Here is a 27547-nt window from a genome sequence, read left to right as displayed (position 1 = left end):
TTACAATCCCACCAACAGTGTAAAAGTGTTCCTGTTTCTCCACATCCTCTCCAGCACCTGTTGTTTCCTGACTTTTTAATGATTGCCATTCTCACTGGTGTGAGATGGTATCTCATTGTGGTTTTGATTTGCATTTCTCTGATGGCCAGTGATGACGAGCATTTTTTCATGTATCTGTTGGCTGTATGAATGTCTTTTGACAAGTGTCTGTTCATAGCCTTTGCCCACTTTTTGATGGGGTTGTTTGGTTTTTTCTTGTAAATTTGTTTGAGTTTTTTGTAGGTTCTGGATATTAGCCCTTTGTCAGATGAGTAGATTGCAAAAATTTTCTCCCATTCTGTAGGTTGCCTGCTCACTCTGATGGTTGTTTCTTTTGCTGTGCAGAAGCTCTTTAGTTTAATTAGATCCCATTTGTCAATTTTGGCTTTTGTTGCCATTGCTTTTGGTGTTTTAGACATGAAGTCCTTGCCCATGCCTATGTCCTGAATGGTATTACCTAGGTTTTCTTCTAGGGTTTTTATGGTATTAGGTCTAACATTTAAGTCTCTAATCCATCTTGAATTAATTTTTGTGTAAGGAGTAAGGAAAGGATCCAGTTTCAGCTTTCTGCTTATGGCTAGCCAATTTTCCCAGCACCATTTATTAAATAGGGAATCCTTTCCCCATTTCTTGTTTTTCTCAGGTTTGTCAAAGATCAGATGGCTCTAGATGTGTGGTATTATTTCTGAGGGCTCTATTCTGTTCCATTGGTCTATATCTCTGTTTTGGTACCAGTACCATGCTATTTTGGTTACTGTAGCCTTGTAGTATAGTTTGAAGTCAGGTAGCGTGATGCCTCCAGCTTTGTTCTTTTGACTAAGGATTGTCTTGGCAATGCAGGCTCTTTTTTGGTTCCATATGAACTTTAAAGCAGTTTTTTCCAATTCTGTGAAGAAAGTCATTGGCAGCTTGATGGGGATGGCACTGAATCTATAAATTACCTTGGGCAGTATGGCCATTTTCACGATATTGATTCTTCCTATCCATGAGCATGGTATGTTCTTCCATTTGTTTGTGTCCTCTTTTATTTCACTGAGCTATGGTTTGTAGTTCTCCTTGAAGAAGTCCTTTATATCCCTTGTAAGTTGGATTCGTAGGTATTTTATTCTCTTTGAAGCAATTGTGAATGGAAGTTCATTCATGATTTGGCTCTCTGTTTGTCTGTTACTGGTGTATAAGAATGCTTGAGATTTTTGCACATTAATTTTGTATCCTGAGACTTTGCTGAAGTTGCTTATGAGCTCAAGGAGATTTTGGGCTGAGATGATAGGGTTTTCTAAATATACAATCATGTCATCTGCAAACGGACAATTTGGCTTCTTCTTTTCCTAACTGAATACCCTTTATTTCTTTCTCTTGCCTGATTGCCCTAGCCAGAACTTCTAACACTATGTTGAATAGGAGTGGTGAGAGAGGGCATCCCTGTCTTGTGCCAGTTTTCAAAGGGAATGCTTCCAGTATTTGCCCATTCAGTATGATATTGGCTGTGGGTTTGCCATAAATAACTCTTATTATTTTGAGATATGCTCCATCAATACCGAATTTATTGAGAGTTTTTAGCATGAAGGGCTGTTGAATTTTGTGAAAGGCCTTTTCTATATCTATTGAGATAATCATGTGGGTTTTGTCTTTGGTTCTGTTTATATGCTGGAGTACGTTTATTGATTTGCATATGTTGAACCAGCCTTACATCCCAGGGATGAAGCCCACTTGATCATGGTGGATAAGCTTTTTGATGTGCTGCTGGATTCGGTTTGCCAGTATTTTACTGAGGATTTTTGCATCGATGTTCATCAGGGATATTGGTCTAAAATTCTCTTTTTTTGTTGTGTTTCTGCCACGTTTTGGTATTGGAATAGTTTCAGAAGGAATGCTACCAGCTCCTCCTTGTACTTCTGGTAGAATTTGGCTGTGAATCTGTCTGGTCCTGGACTTTTTTTGGTTGGTAGGCTATTAATTACTGCCTCAATTTCAGAGCCTGCTATTGGTCTATTCAGGGATTCAACTTCTTCCTGGTTTAGTATTGGGAGAGTGTAAGTGTCCAGGAAATTTTCCATTTCTTCTAGATTTTCTAGTTTATTTGCGTAGAGGTGTTTATAGTATTCTCTGATGGTAGTTTGTATTTCTGTGGGGTTGGTGGTGATATCTCCTTTATCATTTTTTATTGCGTCTATTTGATTCTTCTCTCTTTTCTTCTTTATTAGTCTTGCTAGCAGTCTATCAATTTTGTTGATCTTTTCAAAGAACCAGCTCCTGGATTCATTGATTTTTTGGAGGGTTTTTTGTGTCTCTCTCTCCTTCAGTTCTGCTCTGATCTTAGTTATTTCTTGCCTTCTGCTAGCTTTTGAATGTGTTTGCCCTTGCTTCTCTAGTTCTTTTAATTGTGATGTTAGGGTGTCAATTTTAGATCTTTCCTGCTTTCTCTTGTGGGCATTTAGTGCTATAAATTTCCCTCTACACACTGCTTTGAACGTGTCCCAGAGATTCTGGTATGTTGTATCTTTGTTCTCATTGGTTTCAAAGAACATCTTTATTTCTGCCTTCATTTCGTTATGTACCCAGTAGTCATTCAGGAGCAGGGTTGTTCAGTTTCCATGTAGTTGAGCAGTTTTGATTGAGTTTCTTAGTCCTGAGTTCTAGTTTGATTGCACTGTGGTCTGAGAGACAGTTTGTTATAATTTCTGTCCTTTTACATTTGCTAAGGAGTGCTTTACTTCCAACTATGTGGTCAATTTTGGAATAAGTGTGATGTGGTGCTGAGAAGAATGTATATTCTGTTGGTTTGGGGTGGAGAGTTCTGCAGATGTCTCTTAGGTCCACTTAGTGCAGAGTTGAGTTCAATTCCTGGATATCCTTGTTAACTTTCTGTCTAATGTTGACAGTGCGGTGTTAAAGTCTCCCATTATTATTGTATGGGAGTCTAAGTCTCTCTGTAAGTCTCTAAGGACTTGCTTTATGAATCTGGGTGCATATATATTTAGGATAGTTAGCTCTTCCTGTTGAATTGATCCCTTTACCATTATGTAATGGCCTTCTTTGTCTCTTTTGATCTTTGATGCTTTAAAGTCTGTTTTATCAGAGACTAGAATTGCAACCCCTGCTTTTTTTTTTTGGCTCTATTTGCTTGGTAGATCTTCCTCCATCCCTTTATTTTGAGCCTATGTATGTCTCTGCACGTGAGATGGGTCTCCTGAATACAGCAAACTGATGGGTCCTGACTCTTTTTTTTTTTTTTTTTTTTTTTTTGAGACGGAGTCTCGCTCTGTCGCCCAGACTGGAGTGCAGTGGCGCGATCTCGGCTCACAGCAAGCTCCGCCTCCCGGGTTCACGCCATTCTTCTGCTTCAGCCTCCTGAGTAACTGGGACGACAGGCGCCTGCCACCACCCCCGGCTAATTTTTTGTATTTTTAGTAGAGACAGGGTCTCACTGTGTTAGCCAGGGTGGTCTCGATCTCCTGACCTTGTGATCCGCCTGCCTTGGCCTCCCAAAATGCTGGGATTACAGGCATGAGCCACCACGCCTGGCCAGGTCTTGCCTCTTTATCCAGTTTGCCAGTCTGTGTCTTTTAATTGGACCATTTAGTCCATTTACATTTAAGGTTAATGTTGTTATGTGTGAACTTGATCTTGTCATTGTGATATTAGCTGGTTATTTTGCTCGTTAGTTGATGCAGTTTCTTCCTAGCATAGATGGTCTTTACATTTTGACATGTTTTTGCAGTGGCTGATACCAGTTGTTCCTTTCCATGTTTAGTGCTTCCTTCAGGAGCTCTTGTAGGGCAGGCCTGGTGGTGACAAAATCTCTAAGTATTTGCTTGTCTGTAAAGGATTTTATTTCTCCTTCACTTATGAAACTTAGTTTGGCTGGATATGAAATTCTGGGTTGAAAATTCTTTTCTTTAAGAATGTTGAATATTGGCCCCTATTCTCTTCTGGCTTGGAGAGTTTCTGCCGAGAGATCTGCTGTTAGTCTGATGGGCTTCCTTTTGTGGGTAACCCGACCTTTCTCTCTGGCTGCCCTTAACATTTTTTCCTTCATTTCACCTTTGGTGAATCTGACAATTATGTGTCTTGGAGTTGCTCTTCTCGAGGAGTATCTTTGTGGCGTTCTCTGTATTTCCTGAATTTGAATGTTGGCCTGCCTTACTAGGTTGGGGAAGTTCTCCTGGATGATATCCTGCAGAGTATTTTCCAACTTGGCTCCATTTTCCCCCTCACTTTCAGGCACACCGATCAGACGTAGATTTGGTCTTTTCACATAATCCCATATTTCTTGGAGGCTTTGTTCATTTCTTTTTCCTCTGTTTTCTCTAGACTTCTCTTCTCGCTTCATTTCGTTCATTTGATCTTAATCATTGATGCTCTTTCTTCCAGTTGATCGAGTTGGTTACTGAAGCTTGTTCATTTGTCACATATTTCTCGTATCATGGTTTTTATCCCTGTTAGTTCGTTTATGGCCTTCTCTGCATTGATTATTCTAGTTATCCATTCTTCCATTCTTTTTTCAAGATTTTTAGTTTCTTTGCGCTGGTTACGTAGTTCCTCCTTTAGCCCTGAGAAGTTTGGTTGACTGAAGCCTTCTTCTCTCAACTCGTCAGAGTCATTCTCCATCCAGCTTTGATCCGTTGCTGGCAATGAGCTGCGTTCCTTTGGAGGGGGAGATGCATTCTGATTTTTTGAATTTCCAGCTTTTCTGCCTTGCTTTTTCCCCATCTTTGTGGTTTTATCTGCCTTTGGTCTTTGATGATGGTGACGAACTGATGGGGTTTTGGTGTGGGTGTCCTTTCTGTTTGTTAGTTTTCCTTCTAACAGTCAGGACCCTCAGCTGTAGGTCTGTTGGAGATTGCTTGAGGTCCACTCCTGACCCTGTTTGCCTGGGTATCAGCAGCGGAGGCTGCGGAAGATAGAATATTGCTGAACAGTGAGTATTGCTGTCTGATTCTTGTTCTCTAAGCTTCGTCTCAGGGGTGTACCCAGCCATGTGAGGTGTGAGGTGTCAGTCTGCACATAGTGGGGGATGTCTCCCAGTTAGGCTACTCAGGCGTCAGGGACCCACTTGAGCAGGCAGTCTGTTCTCAGATTGCAACTTCCATGCTGGGAGATCCTCTGCTCTCTTCAAAGCTGTCAGACAGGGTCATTTACCTCTGCCGAGGTTTCTGCTGCTTTTTGTTTAGCTATGCCCTGTCCCCTGAGATGGAGTCTACAGAGACAGGCAGGCCCCCTTGAGCCGCAGTAGGCTCCACCCAGTTTGAGCTTCCCGGTGGCTTTGTTTACCTACTTAAGCCTCAGCAGTGACAAGCACCCCTCCCCCAGCCTCGCTGCTGCCTTGCAGTTAGATCTCAGACTGCTATGCTAGCAATGAGGGAGGCTCCATGGGCGTGGGACCCTCCCGGCCAGGTGTGGGATATAATCTCCTGGTGTGCTGTTTGCTAAGACCCTTGGTAAAGTGCAGTATTAGTGTGGGAGTTACCTGATTTTCCAGGTGTTGTGTGTCTCAGTTTCCCTTGGCTAGGAAAAGGGATTCCCTTCCCCCTTGCGCTTCCCAGGTGAGGCAATGGCTCACCCTGCTTCAGCTCTCGCTGGTTGGGCTGCACCGGCTGACCAGCACCGATTGTCCGGCACTCCCCAGTGAGATGAACCCAGTACCTCAGTTGAAAATGCAGAAATCACCCGTCCTCTGTGTCGCTCGCGCTGGGAGCTGGAGGCTGGAGCTGCTCCTATTCGGCCATCTTGCTCCGGGATCGGGGTCTTTTTTCACATTTCAACAACCGTGAAATCAAGAAGCATCTTAGAAACCTGTGCTATGTCATTGTTTAGTTGGTAGAATTTTTTTCTTTCTTGTGTCATGTAAAATAATGGTGTGTCTTAAAATCGATGATGTGATGGTTTATTCTGGTTGGATCTGGAAGGATGTTGTGGAGGCAATTAACATTTGAATCAATAGACCTAATAAAGTAGATTGCCCTTCCTAATGTGGATGAGCCTTATCCAATCAGTGAAAGACTTGAAGAGAACAAAAGGACTGAGTAAGAGAGAATTCCTCCTGCGACTGCCTTGAGCTGAGACGTTGGCCTTTTCTAGCTTTCATTGGTTCTTCTTGGGTCTTGAGCCTGCTAGCATGGAACTTATCCTGCTAGCATGGAGCTCTCCTAGCTTGCTGATTGCAGCTCTTGGGACTTCTCAGTCTCTAGTCACATGAGCCAGTTACTTACAATTTCATTACATGCACACATACCCACCCACACATCCTTATAATATCTTTACACACACACCCTAACACACTGCTGGTTCTTTTTCTTTGGATAACACTGACAAATACAGATGGGTCCTAAATTTGATAAAATACAGTAATTGAGGCTGTTCTAAATGCTTTCTACACAAAAGTCATGGTGGATTTGGGGAGTGTTCACACCAGCCAGCATCATGGGAGTTGAGGTGTTCACACCAGCCAGCGTCATGGGAGTGAAAAGATGCTGTTGTTCTATACCAGGACAACTTTCTGGGAGTGGGGAGCCAAGGTTTGGGAGCTTTCATGCCTTAAGGGGCAGTATAGAAAGAGAGTTTTCTTCCCAGCTCTGTTGTGTACTTCCTTTGTGACCCTAATTAGGTCACTTAATTTACCTGGGATTGGTTTCCTTATCTATAAAATATGCTGGTTGGACTGTGTGATTTCAAAGACCTCTTCCTTTTCTCAGGTTCTCAGAAATTGACTCTTCTGTTTCAATGAGGGGAGGTGGCCTAGGATGTAAATAAACACTTTTGCAAAGAGCTGAAACGTCACCAATAATGTCTGACTCCTGGAGCACTGATTCTCTGCCCAACAAGATACAGTCTGAGGATTGATTTGGTTTTTCAGGTTGTAATGTTTGTACAGGAGTGGTGGCCTTCACAGTTGAATTTTTGTCGAATTTGAAGCCAAGGTCTAGAAGTATCACATTGTTTGTTTGTTTGTTTGTGACAAGGTCTCACTCTCACTCAGGTTGGAGTGCAGTAGCACAGTCATGGCTCACTACAGCCTCGACCTTCCAGGCTCAAGCAGTCCTCCCACATCAACCTCCTGCTGGGACCACAGGTGTATGCCACCACACTCGGCTAATTTTTGTATTTTTATTAGAGATGAGTTTCGCCATTGTTGCCCAGGCTGGTCTGGAATTCCTGGCTTCAAGTGATCCACCCACCTTGGCCTCCCACAGTATTAATATTATAGCTGTGAGCCACCATGCCTTGCCAGCATCACCTTCTGAAATAAAAATTTACAAGTTCATCCCAAGAAGTTTGCCAGCTGCTAGCGTAGAGATAAGGCCTAAGGGTTCCTGACACTCAGTAAAGGGTCTAGGTCTCTGGGAAAGAAGTCCTTTATATAAAATGTAATAAGAAGAGCAAAAGCCATAGTTTAAGACAAGATTACTTATCTTTGGTGAGAAGATAAGTTCAGATATTATGGGAGAGTGGATGCTGAGAATTAGTGTTAGTTTTATTTAAAGAAGTAAGAGACATGGTACCTGGCAGGCCTGAGTATTGCGCTTTCTGGTGAAGCAGACCCTGATTAAGTAAATGATGAGCGAAATATCTTGCCTACTTACCCAACTCCTTCACATAGATTTAGTGCTGACTATTCAGGCTTCTGGTTACAGTGTAGTTCCTTGTTCCATAATCTTGGGCTGGGGGTGCTCCAGGAAGTGTAGTAGCCTCCTATTAAAACGTAATAAAGTGATACCATTGGTGTCCTCCCCACTTGGTTTGTGTGAATCAAACCCCAAGGGCCCATCAGATGTCTGTAGCTGAGCAGCCTGTGGGGCTCTGCCTTCTCTCTGGCTTCCTCAGCCATGGCAGTCCCATGAGAGAAATGTATCCCTAGAGGGCTATGGCATTTCAGAGAAAGAAAAGAACTGCATCTGACTGAGGAGGCCTGAGAAGACAAGGTTTACACAGAGATAGTCAGGGATGATTTTTTTTTTTTTGAGACGGAGTCTCAGAAAAGATCTCCACTCACTGCAACTTTTGCTTCCTGGGGTTCCAGCGATTCTCCTGCTTCAGCCTCCCGAATAGCTGGGATTACAGGCACTTGCTGCCACACCCAGCTAATTTTTGTATTTTTAGTAGAGATGGAGTTTCACCATGTTGGCCAGAATGGTCTCCATCTCCTTGTGATCTGCCCACCTTGACCTCCCAAAGTATTGGGATTACAGGTGTGAACCACTGCGCCTGGCCGGGATGACATTTTATGAAGAGATCCAATTGGAGCAAAAGTTCCGAGACAGAAATACAGCAAATAAGTGGTTTGACTAGAATATAGGGTGTGTGAGAGGACTAGATAAGATGCATGTTTCTACTACATATGGTTTGTCCCCTGAAATTCTCCAATATTGAAGTGAATGTAGTTAAGCCTTGAATGTTTTAAGATTACTTCATTTCAATGGATCAATACTAAATAGTAAGTCAAACAATGTTACCTTTTCCTAAGGGTCATAGGATTCTAGACAGGCTTCTTAGTTGGTGCTCTGTATGACATTTGTTGAAAGGACCTTGTCATCTTTGTTGCCTTATTTCTAAGTTTTGGATAATTTTTCTTAGAAGAGAGGAAGGCAAGCGTGTGATAACAGTAATGTTCAGGACATCCTAATTATTCGTCTTAGAAAAAGTAAAAATCACAGACTACTGGTACTGTATTAGGAAAGAAACAGAATACAAATCTTTTATTTTTGTAAATCCTATTACCTAGAGAGTCATCAGTGTACTTGTTGCTTATCCTTCCAGACTTCTGTAATCATGTGACTAAAAAATATATACCTCTGGCTGGGCGCGGTGGCTCACGCCTGTAATCCCAGCACTTTGGGAGGCCGAGGCGGACGGATCACAAGGTCAGGAGATCGAGACCATCCTGGCTAACACAGTGAAACCCAGTCTCTACTAAAAATGCAAAAAATTAACCGGGCGTGGCAGCGGGTGCCTGTAGTCCCAGCTACTTGGGAGGCTGAGGCAGGAGTATGGTGTGAACCTGGGTGGCGGAGCGTGCAGTGAGCCGAGATCGTGCCACTGCACTCCAGCCTGGGCGACCGAGCTAGACTCCATCTCAAAAAAATATATATATATATATATATATATTTTTGGGGGCATTTTTAATTTTATAAAAATGGAATAAAACATACAGGTCTCTCTAACTTAATTCTTTCTCTTAGAATAACCCTGGCAATGTAAAGCTCCTTGGAGCTAACCCAGTATCCTATGTTAGGCTCTATTTCTGTATCTTGGGAGGTACTTCATACACAGGCAGTAATTGCAATGTTGCTCTTGCTTTTGTTTTCAGGTTGGCAGCCTCGATGGTTCCTTCTCTGTGGGGGAATATTGTCCTATTATGATTCTCCTGAAGATGCCTGGAAAGGTTGCAAAGGGAGCATACAAATGGCAGTCTGTGAAATTCAAGGTGAGGAATCAAGCAACTTGCGAGTTTTATTTTTCTTTCTGTTTTCCCTCAAAAACAAAAAAGCCCCTGGCCCCTGCATACCTTTCTCTGCTGCTTCCATAGTACAGACCAAAGGACATAGTGTTATGTGTCAAAAGAAAGCCTTGCAAATAAAACCCAAAACTGTAGCCAACTTTTATAAGAAGATTGGCTAAGAGGTGGTCAAAATAAATGAAAGCAACGTGCTTCACTATTCAACTAGCACTCATTCCTTAGTGACCTGCTCACCTGGGACCAGTGGCTGTTAGCAAAACTTGAAGTCTTTACTGCAGCATCAAACACTTTTGTGTTTAAATCAGGATGGACACACACACACCCTCCACCAAAACAAAACAAGCAAAAACCTAACAGACTTTCAAATAGTCTTTACTTCTTGTTTTTGTCTTGAGACATGCTGACAAGGTGTGGCTCAGAAGAAAAACAGATTAAATGGGAATTTAGATAGTGGATGTGGGTGAAAGAGTTCGGTTTGCTTGTTTCTTCTCCTAAAGGCCTCTGAGAAAATTCTCACACTTTTGGTCTGACTTGTCAAGGGAAGTAGAAGATGGAAAAGATTGTATTTTTGATTATTGCCCAATAAATCCAAGGAGGTAAAAAACAGACCCTTGTTTCTTGGCCTCAGAGCAGCCTACTTAACACACATACCCACTGAAAGAGAGGTTCCTTCTCTATTCCTATAAGGGATCAGTTTAACTGAAAAGTTAAATTGGGTGATTATTGTTTGGGCCAAAGTCTTGGTGATGCCTTGGGGGTATTGCAAGGTTTTCCCTCTTGATTAACAGAGATGTCTAAGATGAGATAAGTAAACAGAACTTTGTGTGAATTAGGAGAGGTAATGAGGACCGGCATCCTCTTTGGGAAGAAGCCTTCAATGACTGCCATCAGTTAAGCTGAAGAAGTTGGGTGGGATGGAGGCTACCCAGACAGGGCTCTTCTAGGTCTCTGATCTCCCTTTGTCTTGGTCCCAGTTCATTCTGTAGATAATACACGCATGGACCTGATAATCCCTGGGGAACAGTATTTCTACCTGAAGGCCAGAAGTGTGGCTGAAAGACAGCGGTGGCTGGTGGCCCTGGGATCAGCCAAGGCTTGCCTGACTGACAGTAGGACCCAGAAGGAGAAAGGCAAGTATTGATTGTCCTTTGCTGTGGAAACCTTGGGAATCACCCACTGGCATCTCTGATTTCCCTTGTTTGTTATCTTGCTTCTGACCAGAAGTATGATGCAAATGCTATGTATCTTAGTATAATGTAAGCCAGGGTCCATATCTAACTCTTCTTTCTTGGCATAGCATAGTGCAAAGAGTGCAGGCTTTGGAGCCAAACACAGCTGGGTACACATGATGGCTTTGCAGTTTATTGACTGTATAACCTTGGCATCGGTCACTTAACCTTTCTTACTCTTAATTTCTTCATCTTTTAAAAAGAGGTAATAGATCCTACCTCAGGAGGATTACCATGAGGATTAGTGATGATAAAATGGTTGAGTATCCAGTCTGTGGCCAAACTTGACCTTTGGTGAAGAGTAGTTGAGCCGGATAAGCCTTGGATCAGGGTGTTTTCTGTAGCAACACCCTGCTCCTCCTTACTTTTTTTCTGGGGTGGGATGGGTGCTTAATTGTCAGGTTCCTGTTGCTTCATGCTCATTCACTGGACATTGTTAAGTTCTCCAGAGAACCGTGGCCTGACTTTCTCTTTGGACTGGGGCAAGAATACCAGGGCTTACTGCCTGGGTCCTAGTTGCTACCTTCCCTGCCCCATGGCCCTAAAGGTACCCTGAAGAGATGAGCTGGGGTGGGGTGAAATGGGAAAAAGTGTTCCAGGGAACATCTATCATGACAGGTGTGGCCGTTGTGCTTAACTCTTTACATAGATTCATAAATTGGCCTCTTCATTGGTTGTTTTAATGTTAAATTGTGAGCAAATCTAGAAGCTTTTGGCTTTGACTCAGAGCAGATGGTAATGTGTATGCAGTTTTTTTTTTCATGAAGAAGGAAACAGAAAAGTAGTAACAATTGTAACTGAGCCCACGATGCGAGGGTGAGTGGAGAGCATTGCTAATAATAATGGCGGGGTGCCATTAGTCTTGACAAGGCAGCATACCAAACCAGTCCTCAGCTGAAATTATGAACGGTGTTCTTAGTGATAATTGGACGCTACAGAATGTTTTTCCCAGGTAAGAGTAGAGCACTGCATTAGTAGATAAACAGCTATGACCCCATTTTATAGATAGGAAAAACTCTCTGGCAGAACTGAGGCCAAAACTCTGAACCCCTTAGCTCTGCTGCCAGTTCTGACAGGAGTGGGTCAGACGGTATATTGTCTCCTTCTTTGTATACTGGTGATTATTCGGTATGTTGACTTAATACATAATGTATACTACTTTAAAAGACTGGAGATCTACTTTTTCTGTTTTTTCTTGTTCTTATGTCTTCACCTGTCACATTTGCAACCATACTTTAAAGATTTGTCTTTGGGCATATGTTCTGTGTGGTATCCTAACTAGTAAGGATTCCACTTCTGCGTAGTATCCTAACTAGTAAATCAGTTGTTTGTTTTGGTTACTGAATTATCATCATTTTGTTATTTAGAGTTTGCTGAAAACACTGAAAACTTGAAAACCAAAATGTCAGAACTAAGACTCTACTGTGACCTCCTTGTTCAGCAAGTGGATAAAACAAAAGAAGTGACCACAACTGGTGTGTCCAATTCTGAGGTAAAATATTATTTCTTAATATTATTAATATACATGAATAATATAAAAGAAGTGACTACCAGTATAGCCAATTCTGAGGTAAAATATTATTTTATTAATATTACTGATATACATAAAAAGCACCAGACATTCCTTCAGGTGGTGTTTACTCTCACCTAATTTTATGACTGTCTTGGAATTTACTATTTTATAGAGGAAAAAAGTAACAAAATTAAACAAAGAGAAGCAGTATGTACATTTCATCTTATACAAGTGTATAGCTTTCCTTCCTGGAATGAATTGGGGATTAATTAATTGATAATATTTGAAACTTTTAACTTTAGTACTGTCATACTAAAATATATTTCTCTCCAGTTTCATATTGTTTTGTTAATTACAGACTTGTGTAGCGATTTCTATAGCCGTAGCTATTAAGATGCCAACTTAGTGTCTTACATTGATGTGCGTCTATGAGACTAACAGTATTTTGTTTTACCTTTGTAACTGTGCTTTGGAATACACTAGTGCTTTCAAAGATGGAGACACAGCTTTTTTTCTCTTCGTTGTCAGCAAGGATTGTGATTGTTAGTATATATTAATACAGTCGTTATTCACTTATTTTAAAACATACATTAAAAGATTTCTCTGGTGTTAAGCTATGTATAGAATGGCTCACATTAGCCAGGGTCTCTGCTCTACTTTCAAAGAAGTTTCGATCTGACAAACAATGCATCTGCAGATTATAATGAAAGATTTTAATTTATTTTCTTAGGTAGTAGTAGAACACTATACTGCTGGTAGTACGTGTGTTTTGAGTTTTTCTTAAAAAGGTGATTTGATCCACTTGCATTCACTTCCTTTTGGGTGCTCTTACTCATTCAGCAGCTGCCTAATATGTATGAGATAGACTGTGAGGGGAATGGGAGGGAAGATGAAGGATACCAAAAAAAGCATTTCAATCCTGCTCTTGGGAAGTTTATAATCTAGAGCAGTGATTCTCAAGGAGGGATACTTTCGGTTGTCGTGACTGAGGGAGTTACAATTAATGCAGCGTAAATTGAACTACTTTACTACCTAAGGCTTTCAGCAGCTCCCTCATTGCTTGTAGGTTAAAGTCAAATAGTGCCGATAGTTACTTGATTAATAGATAAATTGGGCTTTTCTTCTATAACTGATGTACATATTTCAGCAGGTGGATACATTATTATTATTTTGTGGACAACCTCTAAGGGCATTCCACAATTGGGCTTTTTCTTTTTTGGCAAGGTAAAGGAGTCTTCCACTCTGGTTTTTTCATAGGAGGGAATTGATGTGGGAACTTTGCTGAAATCCACCTGTAATACTTTTCTGAAGACCTTGGAAGAATGCATGCAGATCGCAAATGCAGCCTTCACCTCTGAGCTGCTCTACCGCACTCCACCAGGATCACCGCAGCTGGCCATGCTCAAGTCCAGCAAGGTAAAAGTCCAGCTCAGTTTGGCTGCAACAAGGCATCATGAAAAGTTTCAAAGTTTATAGTGAGTTATGTTCTCTATTACCCTTTAGTGACTTATAAAGACAGTTTTTTAATGGACTTTGCTTTATGTCCTTTTTTATATCTGTCCTCAGCACCCCATATCCAGTCAGTTACTTGTGGCAATTTTACCACCTAAACATGTTTCTAATGTAGCCTCTTTCCAACCCCTTGTCCAGTGAGTCTTGCCTAAAGTTGTGATAGTCTTCTAACTATTAATAGTTGCTTTCAGCCTGACCCTTCCAGTCAACCATATTTCTATTAATGCAGTATAAATTGAACCACTTAACCTAAGCCTTTCAGTGGCTCCCTCATTGCCTGTAGGTTAAAGTCAAAACTTCTTAACTGCTTCCCACATTACCAGCTCTTTCTCTGTCATTACCTAGCTTGAACATATTCATTGCTTGTGTTAATAGTTCCTCCCACACCTTTGTGCCGTTTTCCAGTGCCGGGAATGCTCTTCACCTCTCTTTCCTGGATTAGCTCATACTCATCCTCAAAGACTTAGTCTCTTCTTACCCGAATCCCTAAATTGGGCTAAAAGCCTCTCTTATACATACTCCTATTTTATTTATATTCCTTGTTTTGTACTGAAATGATATTTAGAGCAGGAACCCCATAGTGTCTACCTTTATACCTCTAGTATTTGATATAATACTTGTGTCATAGTTTGCTACTTATTAATGTTTAATGAGCATAACTGAAATTACAAAGAAAGCTAATCACTGAGTTTGACTGTGATAATTAGGTCTGTCAAAAGATCATCTTCCTTTTACTTAGAAATATATTTGTATAAATAAGAAGGACTAGGTGGAATCAATGACTGCCTTTTGGGAAGACCTAAAATTGTTTGTTTAGTGGGGCTAGTGTATATTATGGTCATATGGTCGTATTTACCGTTTTGTATGTAATAAGATCCTCAATATGTGCTGTTCAAAGTTTTAACATGTGAACTTTCCTTTCTTTGCTTCTTTTAAAGATGAAACATCCTATTATACCAATTCATAATTCTTTGGAAAGGTACAGTAGCTTTTTTTCTTCTTGCTAAAAATTAAAAAAAAAAAGGATATTTTTATTCCTTGTTTAAAAAAAGATACTTTGATCATGTAATGGTTTTTCTCAGGATTTGAAATAATATGGAAGTAAACATATCTGACTTTCCTCTTTTGAATGAGCCTGAATCAACCCAGAGCAGACCTTTTATTTAGCACTAATAGGGAATATGTTGGCATTTTCCCTAAGATGGATCTCACCCATCACATCTAGTGACTTTTAATCTCTCTAGGGTGTACTGAAGGTTGAAACTTCTCTTGTAGAGGAAACTTCTCTCTGAGCTTTGTTTTAAGTGTACTTTTATCTAGAAATGATAGTAGTGCTATTTTGTTGTGTTTAAAAATAAAAATCTTAGGTAGTGTTGCAGGTTGAAAAATAACCTACTATCAAAATCTAAACTATTTCTGTTCCCCTAAATGCTCCTTCAATTTTTAAGGTGATTTAACCCATGAAAGTGGGTTAAATTACTGTAGCCTCAATATCCCGGGCCCAAGCAATCCCACCTCCGCCTCCCAAGTAGCTGGGACTACAGGTGCATGCCACTATGCCTGGCTAATTTTTGTATTTTTCTGTAGAGACAGGGTTTCACCATGTTGCCCAGGCTGGTCTTGAACCCCTGAGCTCAAGCGATCCACCCGCATTGGTCTCCCCAAGTGTTGGTATTACAGGCCTGAGCCACTGTGCCCGGCCTCAAATTATTTAATAGTTCGTCTCTTTATATACTATTGCTTACTTCTTTATTACAAGGATTGTTCCCAATTTAGTTATTTCCAGTTTTCTCCTATTCTAAATATTCTTACTAGGAGCATATTTGTAGGTTTTTTGTTGTTGTTGAGGTCTTTGCCTCTATATGCTCCTACATTTTTAATTACTAGGTTGAAATACAGTATTTTTTTTTTTTTAAGAAAATAGCAAATACTTTTCCTGAAGTTACTATGTAGCTTGGACCCTTCCTCCTTATTTTTATTAGAAGGAAATATTTTTGTTCTAATTAGGCTAGGTATAATCACCTAATTATAATAATAAGATATTATGATTGTTCCTTTAACTGATAGAATTAGGTGTTCTACATGCATGTTAATTGGCTTTTTCTGTTACCCTAATGTGCTGACATTTCCCTCTGGATGAGTTGTGATCCTCCTGGGTTTTTTCTCTCAGACATGCTTTATAAGGAGTACTCTCCCTGGCCGGGCATGGTGGCTCACACCTGTAATTCCAGCGCTTTGGGAGGCTGAGGCAGGTAGATCACCTGAGGTCAAGCATTCAAGACCAGCCTGGCCAACCTGATGAAACCCTGTCTCTACTAAAAATACAAAAAATTAACTGGGCTTGGTGGCGGGCGCCTGTAATCCCAGCTACTCAGGAGGCTGAGGCAGGAGAATCACTTAAACGCGGAAGCCGGAGGTTGCAGTGAGCCAAGATCACACCATTGCACCCCAGCCTGGGCGACAGAGTGTCTCAAAATAAAATAAAATAAAATAAAATAAGATAAGATAAAATAAAGTTACTGGCCGGTCAAACACAGAGAAATGGCCAGTGGTGTAGAGAGAGAGAGAAGAAGACCCCCAGGGAGAAGTTGAGGAAAGTAAAGTGTACAAAGTGGCACCTGGAGAAAGCTGATTGAAAACCAAAGAGCTGTCAATGACTATTTACTGATGCTGCTGGGGAGCAGGAAGATTGGGACTGCTGAGGGTGCTGGGAAAGCCATTAACGGCTCTTTGATTTCTAAATTGCAGCCTTGAGGCTGGACTGCTCCCATCACAGGCCTTGGAGGCAGAAGACTGGGAGGTTTGGGTTGATTTAACAATTCTTTCAGTGGATGTTGAAAGGATCACATTTACCTGGGCAGTCAATTTATGACCAGGCTTGGCAGGTGGCTCATCCCTGTAATCCCAGCACTTTAGAAAGCTGAGGTGGGAGGATTGCCTGAGGCTAGGTGGTCAAGACCAACCTGGGCAACATAGTGACACCCCATCTCTACAAAAAATTAGAAATTAAGTGGGCATGGTGGCAGGCACCTGTAGTCCAAGCTACTCAGGGTGGAGTGCTCAAGTAGGAGGATTGATTGAGCCCAGTATATTGAGGCTGCAGTGAGCCGTGATTGTGCCACTGTACTACAGCCTGGGTGACAGAGCGGAGACCTGTTTCAAAAAAAAAGACCAAATAATGACTTTCTGGCTTTTTTTCCTTTTAAAAAATTTGCAGGCAAATGGAGTTGAGTACTTGTGAAAATGGATCTTTAAATATGGAAATAAATGGTGAGGAAGAAATCCTAATGAAAAATAAGAATTCCTTATCTTTGAAATCTGCAGAGATAGACTGCAGCATATCAAGTGAGGAAAATACAGATGATAATATAACAGGTAAAAACAAAAGTAAAGTCTGAAACAAACCAATTTTAGATGATAGAAGATTTGGGAATTCGATGTATATCCACGATAGGGATTAACCTCAAGACCATGTAGTGGTGTCTCTTAAGGAGGATATTGGCTGGGCAAGATAGGTTTTGTGACTGAACAACATTCTTTCATCCAATCTGACCCTGACCTGGTGTTGAGAAGGCAGAGTGAAGAGGAAGATTCCTGCTCAGTGTTCTTGGCTGTGTTCATGGGCTGCAGTGAGCAGAGGGCCTTCAACCCTGTATCTTAAAAGTCCTTTGAACTTAGATTATGATGTTAGACTTAACAGTGTGTAAAATTACCGGAGTTCAGTTTTTCATCCTCCCGGTTTCTGTTGGGCCTGAGGATGTCAGAATTCCCCAGTCACCGTGAGGTTTCTACCCAGTCTTCTCTGTTTACCAAGCCAAAGTCCCACATTTCAGGTAATAGGTCTGTAGTTCAAATATGCTAATCCCTTGGCACTAATCGCTGAAATCTACTTCAGATCAAAGACAACTATATTAGAGCTTTTAATTATAAGTACTTAATAATTTGAAAATGAAATTAAAATTTCCTCCTCATCTACCTTGAAATAAGAGACCTTGTTTTTTCTTGATGAATTGGGGAGCAGTGTGAGAGTTGAGGGAAGGAGCTGTGTTTTCTTAGCTGTTAATCTGAGAGAGACAATCCACACATCATTGAAGTCTTATCTCTTGGGTAAATAATAAAGACAGGAGAAAATGTCTGTCCAAACAGTGCAGTCATTTATTCGCTCTGATAATTTTGCTTCTAGGAATTGTTCTTCAGTGAATAGTTAGATTTAAAGAGAAAGACCTATTGACAGGGATGTTCTTTTAGGCATTACAGTCATTATTTGCAGTAGTTACATTTTATTGAGTCACCATGACCACTGAATTAGCAAATACTAAACTGTTGCTCCTGGGGGAAATACAGGGTTAGGTTCCTGCAAGCCTCTGGTCACAAAATTTTTGTCTACCAATCAATACGTAGCCTTGTTTTATGTGTGTTTTCCTTTAAAGACACTTTAATATGTATTGTTGATTCATTAACATTGAACTCACAGCAAACAGCACTATTACTCATGCTTGAATGAAGCTTATCTAACACACATCTTTTTTCCCTTAGGCACATCACAGCCTTTTTGTGGGTAGGAACACTAGACGGTACTATACTTGGGAGCCCTTTTAAACAGCAAAAACAACAAAATGCACAAACATGCATAAAATGTGGCACTAAGGAAGGACATTTGTCCGTCCTATGAGAGCTGAAACAAGAAGGCAGAACATCACATTGCTCTACCTCAGCTAGGAATATGTGTGTCCAGCAACAAAGTTTTCACCACTCTGCACATGTCCACAAATGACTGCAAAAGTGCCGCGTGTATTGATTTTGGTGTTACAAAATAAATTTTAGCAAGTAGACAAATTCACAAATATGTATAGAATGTGCTAATAATGAGTAGTGATTGTATTTATAATTGTAAAATTTTGGAAGCTACCTAAGTGCCCCTCATGGGTGTGATACAATATAACATGGTCATTAAAATCATGTTTTTGAAGGGTTGAATGATGATGATACATTGTTTAGTGAAAGCAAGCAGGATTCAAATCTACACATATTTCAAGTTTTGTTTGTGTCTGTAGATGTATGTATATGTGTATGTGAACAGTGTTTCATGAATTTTTATTTCTATGTATTTTTCTGTGTTTTAGAAATTTTCAACAATGAATATGTATTTTTATAATAAATATATAATAGGTTAGTAATAGATATTTTCTACTTTGCAGTCCAAGGTGAAATAATGAAGGAAGATGGAATAGAAAACCTGAAAAATCATGACAATAACTTGACTCAGTCTGGATCAGACTCAAGTTGCTCTCCAGAATGCCTCTGGGAGGAAGGCAAAGAAGTTATCCCAACTTTCTTTAGTACTATGAACACAAGGTATTCTAGACTCTCTAATATCACTGATGCTTGGATACTAGCTTCTATTCTGGAAAATCAGTCATGGTGTTCCTTTCAGGTGATGGCATATTCTAGGAGAATAGAGAATGTAGTATACCAAGTACCTGCTTTACTGTTTGCTCTTTCTTACCAATGAATAAGAAGGAACTGATTGTGAAGTGTGCTCTGTGAACAAATGTTAGCTTGCTTTGGTGGATTATCTTTGGAAAATTATTTTATGAGACCATATTAGAAAAACAGTCATTGGGGCATATCAAGTCAAATGATTTGCCCTACAGAGAGGCAGCTGTTTCTATGAATTACCTCTGAACTGCAGAGTGCTGATACTGTATTTTCAATCTTTTCTCCTCCGTATCACCAAATTGTGTAGCTTTAGTGACATTGAGCTTCTGGAAGACAGTGGCATTCCCACAGAAGCATTCTTGGCATCATGTTATGCTGTGGTTCCAGTCTTAGGTAAGATTCCTGCAGTTGCCTTACATTCATTCATCTCTAGAATCTGCCTCACTGTAGTTATTTTGCAGGAGAAATACCCCGAACTGTGTGTACAGTGAGATGACCCTTCTTAGCTATTTGTTCAAATCACCAGACACACACAGTTAAAACTTTGTGACCTTAAGCATTATTGCATATTCCCATTTCATTTCTAATTATGATTAAATACTGACCTCAGAATAGTGTAATTTAAAAAGGGGATCTTTCTAGAAACCATACATAAAAGTAAAAAAAGTATTTGAGGAATAGGCCTTCAAATATATTGGCACTGTGAAAAAATGTGTTTTACCAGTTAAAACTTTTTTGTTTTTGAGACAGGGTCTTGCTTTGTTGCCCAGGCTGGAGTGCAGTGGCATGATCTCTGTTCACTGCAAACTTCACCTCCCAGGCTCAAGCAATCCTTCCACCTCAGCCTCCTTGGTAGCTGGATTATATGCGCATGCCTGGCTAATTTTTGTATTTTTTTGTAGAGATGGGTTTCATCATGTTGCCCATACTGGTCTGGAATCCCTGGGCTGAAGTGATCCTTCCCTCCCAAAATGTGAGCCACCATACCTGCCCAAAACATATTTTCTTTCTTTCTTTTTTTTTTTTTTTTTTTTTTTGAGATGGAGTCTGGCTCTGCCACCCAGGCTAGAGTGCAGTGGCGGGATCTCCATTCACTGCAAGCTTCACCCCACCAGGTTCATGCCATTCTCCTGCCTCAGCCTCCCGAGTAGCTGGGACTACAGGCGCCTCTCACCACACCCGGCTACTTTTTTTGTATTTTTAGTGGAGACAGGGTTTCACTGTGTCTGCCGGAATGGTCTCCATCTCCAGACCTCCTAATCTGCCTGCTTCGGCCTCCCAAAGTGCTGGGATTACAGGCCTGAGCCACTGCGCCCGGCCTCCAAAACATATTTTCAAATATTTTTTAAAGATATATTCTCTCTCTCTCTAGATATATATGTAAAACATATATATCACATGTATATCACATATCACATACGTATCACACATATATCACATACGTCTCACACATATATCTCACACATAATCTCACACATATATCTCACATATATATATGTAAATAAATAAAATATATGTTATGGCTGGGCACAGTGGCTCATGCCTGTAATCCCAGGACTTTGGGAGGCTGAGGCAGGCAAATCACCTGAGATAAGGAGTTTGAGACCAGCCTGGCCAACGTGGTAAAACCCCGTCTTTACTAAAAATACAAAAATTAGTTGGGCATGGTGGCGCATGCCTGTAATCCCAGTTATTCAGGAGGCTGAGGCAGGAAAATCACTTGAACCTGGGAGGCAGAGGTTGCAGTGAGCCGAGATTGCGCCACTGCACTCCAGCCTGGACGATAGATAGCCTGTCTCAAAAAAAAAAAAATGTATATGTGTATATGTTATGTGTATATATAGGTGTTGTATTTATAATAAATATATCTATGAAAATTTATATGTAACATTTAAATTATATGTAATTTATATATATAACAAATATATCATTTTATATATTATATATAGTGTTTATATATATAAAAAAGTTTATGTCAAATTCGCTTTTACTTGTATAAAGTCAGTAATACCAAGAATGGCTAATGTGTTGAAATTTGCTTTATGACCCATTTAACTATACATCTTTTGTAAAACTTGAGGTATAACTTGTGTAGGACTTAACTGTTATGATTCAGTGAATTTTGACAAATGCATCTACCTCTGTAATCCATATCCTTATCAAGAAATAGTATGTTTTCATCATCCTGGAACGTTCCCTGTGTCACTCAGTCTAAAATAACCATTTTATTGATTTCTGTCACCATAGGTTAGTTCTGCCTATTCTGAAACTTGAAATAACTGGGATATTATACTCTTTTGCCTCTGGCTTTTCTCATACAGTATGTTTTTGAGATTCATCCTTGTTGTCTGTATCAGTAGTTCATTCCTTTTTATTGCTAAGTAGTATTCCATTAAATGAATATACCACAATTATTTATTCACTCTCTTATTGATGGATGTTGGGTGGTTTGTAGTTTGGGACTCTTTTTTTTTTTCTCTTGAGACAGCCTTGCTCTGTCACCTAAGCTGGTGTGCAGTGGCACTATCTTGGCTCACTGCAACCTCCACCTCCTGGGTTCAAGTGATTCTCCTGCCCCAGCCTCCCGAGTAGCTGCGATTACAGGCCTGTGCCACCATGCCCGGCTAATTTTTTTTGTATTTTTAGTAGAGACAAGGTTTCACCATATTGGCCAGGCTGGTCTCAAACTCCTGACTTCATGTGATCCGCCCACCTTGACTTCCCAAAGTGCTGGGATTACAGGAGTGAGCCACCGCTCTTGGCCAGTTTGGGACTATTATAAATGAAATTGCTCTGAACATTTTTGTGCCCATGGGCCTATGCTTTCATTTCTCTTGAGTAAATACCTAGGACTGGAATTGCTGGTTCATAGTTTAATTTTATAATAAACTGCCAGACAGTTATAATGGTTGCACAGTTGTTCATAGTGTATGAGTATTCTAGTTGTTTCACGTCTTCACCAGCATTTGGTGGTGTCAATATTTTGTTTTTGGCCATTCCTGCATGTCTCAGTGATATTTCATTGTGGCTTTAATTTGCATTTCCATGATGACTAATGATATTGAGCACTTTTATTGGCCATCGCTATCTCTTCCATTGTGAAATGTCTGTTCAAATCTTTCACCCATTTTTAAAAGTCAATTGTTTTTCTTTTTATTACTGAGTTGGGAGAGTTCTTTATATATTTTTATATAAAAATATAAAAATTTTTATATATATAAAAAATTTATATATTTTTATTTATATATATATAAAGTTCTTTTATATATTTTTAATTAAAATTTCATTGTAGACATGTGAGTATTTTCCCCCAGACTATGGCTTGCCTCCTCCTTTTCTTAATGATGCCTTTTCAGAAGTTTTAAATTTTGATGAAGTCCAGTTTCTTCTTTTATGCTTAGTGCTTTTAGTGTCTTAAGAAATCTTTACCTATCCCAAAGGTCATGAAGATATTCTCTTTTCTTCTAGACTCCTCTAACTTTTACATTTGTGCCTATGAACCACTGGAATTATTTTTTGTGTGTGGTGTGAGGTAGGGAGTTGAGGCTCATTTTTTTTTTCCCCCTTGTGGTATCTGGTTGCTCAAGAACCATGGGTCAAAATATGTTTTCCCTTTTACATTGCTTTGGCAACTCTGTCAAAAATCAGTTGAACTTCTAATGCTTATAATGTGGGACTGTTTCTGGACTCTCTCTTCTGTTCCAGTGATCTTATGGTATCTTAATTATAAGGCTTGAAATCAGATAATGTAAGTCTCTCAGTTTTTTCTTTTTCAAGGTTGTTCTGGAAATTCTAGGCCTTTTGATAAATTTTAGCTGTTCAATTCCTATTTAAAAGTCTTTTAGGATTTTGATTAAGATTACATTGTATCTGGAAACCAATTAGGGGAAAACTGGCATCTTAAACAACATTGAAGGCAGGGCTTACTGGCTCATAACTGTAATCCCAGCACTTTGGGAGGCCAAGGCAGGAGGATTGCTTGAGACCAGGAGTTTGATCCTGGCCTAGGCAACAAAGTGAGACCCTGTCCCTATAAAAAAAATTAGCCAGGTGTGATGGCGCAAGCCTATAGTCCCAGCTACTTGGGAGGCTGATGCAGAAGAATCACCTGAGCCTGGGATATCAAGGCTGCAGTGAGCCGTGATTGCACCCTGTACTCCATCCTAGGTGACAGAGCAAGACCCTGTCTCAAAAACAAAAACACTGATAATCTTCCAATCCATGAGGATGCTGTATCTGTTTACTTAAGTCATTTTAATTTTCTCTCAAGAATGTTCTATATAGTTTTTAGTGTATAGCTATCATACATCTTTTGTTAGGAATAAAGTTTAGAATTTTTTGTTTATTCTGTTGTAAAAAGTGTTTTATTTCATTTTCCAATTATTAATAGCATGTACATATAAATTGTGTTTATATGCTGAGTTGTTTTTATAATCATGAATGAGTTAACTTTATAAAATGTTTTTTCTTTATTTGCTGAAGTCATTTTTTTTTTCCTGTAATTTGTTAATGTAGTGAATTACATTGTTTGGATGAATTTCATTCATTATCTTGATATTTGTTTCTATCATCTTGCTACTTATTTTCTGCTTTTCTCTATATGGTCTTTGTTCCCTTTTTAAAAACTCCTTCCCTGATTTCTCACCAGTTAATGAATTTTTTTTTAGTATTCTGTTTTATTTCCTCTTTTGGCCTCTTAGCTACCTATCTTTGTCCCTGCCTTTCTTTTAGATCAATCAAGTTTTTTTTTTTTTTTTCTTTTTAGAGTTCCACTATCTTTTCTCTTTTGGCTTTTTAGCTATACCTCTTTGTTTTATTTTTTAGTCATTGTTCTTGCCCAACAGAAATATTCCAACCACATATGTAATTTTAAGTTTTCTAGTAGGCACATTATCATAGTAAACAAAAATTAATTTTAATAATGTATTTTAAAACCTAGAATATCTAAAATATCTCAACATGTAATAAATATAAAAGAATCATTGGGCCAGGCGTGGCAGCTCACGCCTGTAATCCCAGCACTTTGGGAGGCCAAGGCAAGTGGATCACAAAGTCAGGAGATCGAGACCATCTTGGCCAATGTGGTGACACATGCCTGTAATCCCAGCTACCCGGGAGGTTGAGGCAGGAGAATCGCTTGAACCAAGGAGTTGGAGGTTGCAGTGAGCCGAAATCACGGCACTGCACTCTAGCCTGGTGACAGAGCGAGACTCCATCTCAAAAAAAAAAAAAAGAATAATTAATAAGTTTGGGCATGGTGGCTCACACCTGTAATCCCAGCACTTTGGGAGGCTGAGGTGGGCAGATCACTTGAGATTAGGAGTTCAAGACCAGCCTGGCCAACATGGTGAAGCCTGTCTCTACTAAAAATATAAAAATTAGCTGGGCGTGGTGGTGGGCATCTATAATCTCAGCTACTCGGGAGGCTGAGGCAGGAGAATCGCTCAAACGGAAGGTGGAGGTTGCCGTGAGCTGAGGTCACGCTGCTCCACTCCAGCCTGGGGACACAGTGAGAGACTCCATCTCAAAAAAAAAAACAAACGAAAAAACCAAAAGAATCATTAATGAGATATTTTGCAATCTCTTTTTCATACTTAGTCTTCCAAATTTGGTATGTAGTTTACCTCCAGTACATTTTGGTTAGTACTAGCCACACTGCAAGTACTAGCTAGCCACATATCTAGTGGCTACCATATTGGACAGTGCAGCCCTAAGGATTACTATATGAATCCTAAACTTATAAGATTGTCTTCATCTCACCTGTCACTTAGGGCCTCATTATAACTCACCTTGGAGTAGTGTAATAGAAAAAGATGATAATAGTATCCTGGAAGCTTTTGAAGGTTATGTTTAGATAATGATTTGGAAGCAAAAATTAAAGTTGTTGAGGATCTGCTAAATTTATTATTTCTTTATTATAAAAACATTGCCACTTAAAATTGTTTTTTCAGAAATGTTTTTGATCTTTTCTTCTAGACAAACTTGGCCCTACAGTGTTTGCTCCTGTTAAGATGGATCTTGTTGGAAATATTAAGGTGAGCATACTGGTTTGTCTCTGTGGAAACTTTTAAATAAAGGAAAATGTTGTCAACATTTTTGTGCTTGGCAAGAATAAATCAAAAAGTGGAAAATGTATCACTGTTCTTTAAGAGAGCAAGCATCTTTCTTCTCACATTGTGAATGCTCAGTAAGGGAATTACTAAGCCTTTATTATATGCTAGAGTTAAGCTTTATGGGGAGTAGAAGATTCATTTTTAAAATGAAACCAGGACTGCCTTTTCATGTGCACCGTGTGGCTCAGTAGGGTTTCACTCTAATGTCCACACTGATTCTGTGCTTTTTTAAGTTGAAATGATGACAAGTTATATTTTTCTAAAAGCTAGGTTATATAGTGAAAATAGCTGTCAGTGGCCTGGGACTCAAAAGGCCCATTTCCAGTGGTAGTTGTGGGACCATCAACAACTCACCAAATTTCTCTGAGTCTCTTTCTTCCAGGTAAAATAAGGGATGGGTCCCCTTTTAAATGTAGATTAAATGTTACCTTCTTGAGGATACAGTACCTAATAAAAATCTGTCTTTTTTGTCATTGGAGACTAGTCTTTGAGGAAGCACTATTAGGAATTCCTGTAGATATACCTTTCTTTATTGTATTTAGGTGGAATAGTTGCAAGTAGTCTTATTAGAACAAATGATTGTTGAGTTTTATACTCAGAGTGAAAAGTATCTGCCAAAGACAGCCATGAGAGAGGTTCTGAGGCAGAAAAAAGAACTTAAAGAACAAAACTTTAAACCCTGAGACTATTTAATTCCAGTTTAAGCTACATAGAATTCTCCAAAAAAAAATATTATCATGAAAACATAAGGAAGAAGGTAATAGAAGCTTAATTTGTTTTCTTAGAGGCCTGCTTGCCAAACTTACAAGTCTCAATACTATACTGAGTTGCTTGATAACTTCGGCATTTTAAACTTAGGTTGTTTCCCTGCTTTCCCTCCAGAAAGTAAATCAGAAATACATAACCAACAAAGAAGAGTTTACCACTCTCCAGAAGATAGTGCTGCACGAAGTAGAGGCGGATGTAGCCCAGGTTAGGAACTCGGCGACTGAAGCCCTCTTGTGGCTGAAGAGGTGAGGCAGTTGGGGTGGGACAGCAGTTAAAATCTAGCTCAAAAAAAATTACCAGCAAAAAAAATTGTTGCACAAAGGAGACTGCTTCTGAGTGAAGGATCTAGTTGAATTGTGTAGCCTTTTCTAGAAGGCCTAATGAATAATACCACTTTTTTTTGCCTCCCTTTTGATGGTGATAAATATTGTTAATAAGTATATAAGATAGGAATCTTAAAGGCATTAAAGTCAACTAGCTTCTCTTTAAATCAATAGCTCTCCAACTTCAGTGGCATCAGAATCATCTGGAGGACTTGTTAAAAACACTAGACTCAGAACCAGTTTCTGGTTGAGTAACTCAGATGGGGCCCCAGAATTTACATTTCTAGCAAATTCCCAGGTAATGCTAAAGCCACTAGTCCTGGGACACATTTTGAAAACCACTTCTTTAGGTATATCAGATGAGATGAAGGATGGGCTCCAGAGCAAGCTAAAGGGAAGTGAAGGGAAGAGGTTCAGGAAGGAATGCCATATGATTTGACCTATTCACTGCTGTGCCTGAGATGTTACTGAAATGGAAGCTGATGTCTGCCGTTTCTTTGTACTCATTCAACATGAGGGAACTTTGAAAGTAATATTTCTTCCTTTATTTTGTTTTAGAGGTCTCAAATTTTTGAAGGGATTTTTGACAGAAGTGAAAAATGGGGAAAAGGATATCCAGACAGCCCTGAGTAAGTGTTCTTTATGTTTTGTCAGATGAATCAATAGAATGTGGAATGGAGACCCCTAGAGGAGGATACAGGGTATAGGGGATATTTCTACTTTTCAGGATTTCATGTTTCTTTTCTTATTTCGTTATTATTCATTGCTTCCTATATGCTTTGTTTTAAAAGTACCTATGAGACAATGACCTGGTAATCTAGATGTAACTTACTAAAAATCAGTATATTTTAAAGAAGTGCTGAATGGAAAGCCAACTCTTAAATATAATAGGAAGACCTAATATTATCAAGAAGTTAGTTTTCCTAAATCTTCAGATATATTATAGTCCTTGAAAATCATACATATCCAAAGAAAAGCTTGAAGTCCATAACAGCGGATTGGCGTGGGGGAATCCCAGGGATATGTCCTGGAGTAGGATTAAAGGTTTTCATCATCCTGTACTCCTCAAATATATAATGCTCTGTGCATCCCAGTTTCTAGTCGTGGAGCCAAAATGGGATGAAAGGCTTGGTCAAAGGAGATCATCTTGTATC

At 39.7% G+C, this 27547-nt stretch overlaps 1 protein-coding gene across 5 annotated transcripts in view; it reads left to right on the top strand.

The window, feature by feature from the left end:
- Window positions 1-27547, top strand: part of PLEKHA8 (pleckstrin homology domain containing A8) — a 137700-nt gene that overhangs the window by 52796 nt on the left and 57357 nt on the right. For all 5 annotated transcript variants that reach the window (XM_077994684.1, XM_077994683.1, XM_077994682.1 and 2 more), the window contains 11 exon segments: window positions 9347-9463; window positions 10471-10626; window positions 12093-12217; window positions 13496-13654; window positions 14689-14729; window positions 16968-17125; window positions 18949-19105; window positions 19497-19582; window positions 25166-25224; window positions 26185-26315; window positions 26952-27022. In XM_077994684.1, the coding sequence (XP_077850810.1) occupies window positions 9347-9463; window positions 10471-10626; window positions 12093-12217; window positions 13496-13654; window positions 14689-14729; window positions 16968-17125; window positions 18949-19105; window positions 19497-19582; window positions 25166-25224; window positions 26185-26315; window positions 26952-27022 (1260 nt within the window).

Source organism: Macaca mulatta, chromosome 3 (genome assembly GCF_049350105.2).
Source record: "Macaca mulatta isolate MMU2019108-1 chromosome 3, T2T-MMU8v2.0, whole genome shotgun sequence".
In the NCBI taxonomy this organism is placed as follows: domain Eukaryota; kingdom Metazoa; phylum Chordata; class Mammalia; order Primates; family Cercopithecidae; genus Macaca; species Macaca mulatta.
This window is presented reverse-complemented; position numbering and strand designations above follow the sequence as displayed.